The sequence below is a fragment of the Trypanosoma equiperdum genome, assembly GCF_001457755.1.
Source record: "Trypanosoma equiperdum strain OVI genome assembly, contig: ctg_1677, whole genome shotgun sequence".
NCBI classification, from domain to species: Eukaryota; Euglenozoa; class Kinetoplastea; order Trypanosomatida; family Trypanosomatidae; genus Trypanosoma; species Trypanosoma equiperdum.
The window spans coordinates 6139-7897 of NW_027123701.1; the positions used below are offsets into that span (position 1 = coordinate 6139).

The following is a 1759-nucleotide window of genomic DNA, read 5'->3' on the forward strand; positions in this document are numbered from 1 at the left end:
AGAATTGTAATTTGTAAAGGAATATCAGACGGTGGAGAACACCATATCTATTGTATGTCTCTTTGTGACACAGTTCTATCAGAAACCCCCGAACTAACTCCTTTGATGAAGAAAAATTATAATGCTTAAAGAGCGTTTGAAAAAATTGCCGGAACAAGTATCTGATTATGACCGACGGCGCACAGAGCAGAAACTTTCAGCGTTTCATATTTTTTCACTGAGGGAAAAGAGTAAACAACTGTATAAAAGTCAACGAAAAAGACGCGGTAGTCAAAGTCAACAACGCTACCTGAGTTTTAAGAAGAAAGCAAAACCAAGAATGTCATCCCTCCTCCTTCCAATTTAATAACATACAACTAAGCAGATAGTATTAACGCAAAACAAGTGCCAATCAACAAACGGTGAATTTCTTTAAAAAAACAGTCACTAGCAGGCGATGGCAAGTACCAGACAGCAGTTTTTGATATGTGTCGGCCTGATATCGGCGGCACGAGGGCAAGCCGAAGACGCAGTGCACATACCTAAAGCTCAAATAACAAAACCCTGTGAGGCAGCTACTTACCTAAGAACTTTAGTGACGAACGCAGACAATATACTTAAAGTTGCAACGCCAAAAGCACTTGAGAGCGGAAGGGCAGCAGCTCAAGCACAAGTACTCGCCGCGGAAGCTACAGGGGCCCGGGCAGCAGCCGCAGCACTAATTGCAGCCAAATTGCACCAAACACATCTAGCCGGCCTTCAAGCTCTAGCGTAAGCAACAGCAGACACGACAGAGGGACTAGCGGCAGCATCAAGACTCGCGGGGGCACAAGAACTCGCCGCAGAAATCGCCAACGCTAAAATCGCGGGCTTTCCAAGGACGTTGTTGCGCACAGCATTTACAGACCACGCAACTCAGATGCTGGTAGCCAAGTTGGAGTTGACACCAGCGGCACGTGGCGCATTTTTTGAAACGGAAAGCGAGCGAGAAAAGCTAAAAACCACCGGCCAAGAACAAACTGCTGGAGCAACCACAATAGCATTAATAACACTGAAACCCACAACACCTGGGAAAGCAGCAGGACAGCCACTAACAATTTGCGGGCACGCGAGTGACGGGGCAATAGGCTCAACATCAGATTGCACAAGCGGGACCCACACAAACATTGGTCTCAAAGGCGGTAATATATTCTCGGCGGCGCCGCTGACAGCGACGCGAGCAAATAGGGACAAAAGCATAGAATCCGCAGCGGTGTACGAAGAAACAGCAATTCCGACTCAGAAGACGCTGGAACCGGATCCCAAAAAAATAAAAAAACTCGAAGATACGATAGGAAAGTTAAGCTCTATATCGGCAGCGGCAGAGCCAACCCAACTGGCGACCTCAGACGACTTGAAAGAAACAATAGCGAAAGCGCTAGGAGGAGAAAAAGCATCCTACGGCAATACACAAACCAAAAACAAAGTCGACGCGTTCCTAAAATAATTGTTTGGAGACAAGGCAGAAAATGTGAAGACCACAATAGAAAAAGACATCAAGGAACTAAAACCCCCAAAATCAGCCATCGGTGGAAATGGAGACAAGAAGCTTGAGACAATAAACGACCCCAAAGAGCTCGCAGATGCTCAAATCTATTACGCTGTTCGGCACTTTGTTGAGGAACAGGAAGAAAAGAAGAAAAACCAAGCAAACCCTTCATATCCATCCAAAACAGAAAAGGCGTCAGAGCCATCCAAATCAGCAGACGAATGTAAAAAGCACACAACAAACGAAGATTGT

The 1759-nt window shown here is 45.9% G+C and overlaps 1 pseudogene across 1 annotated transcript in view; it reads left to right on the forward strand.

Annotated features, from left to right (window-relative positions):
- The first annotated feature begins 469 nt into the window (after window positions 1-469).
- TEOVI_000847800:pseudogene overlaps window positions 470-1759 on the forward strand; it is a 1335-nt pseudogene continuing 45 nt past the window's right edge. The window contains exon 1 of the mRNA in view: window positions 470-1759. This exon is cut by the window's right edge and continues 45 nt beyond it. Coding sequence covers window positions 470-1759 — 1290 coding nt within the window.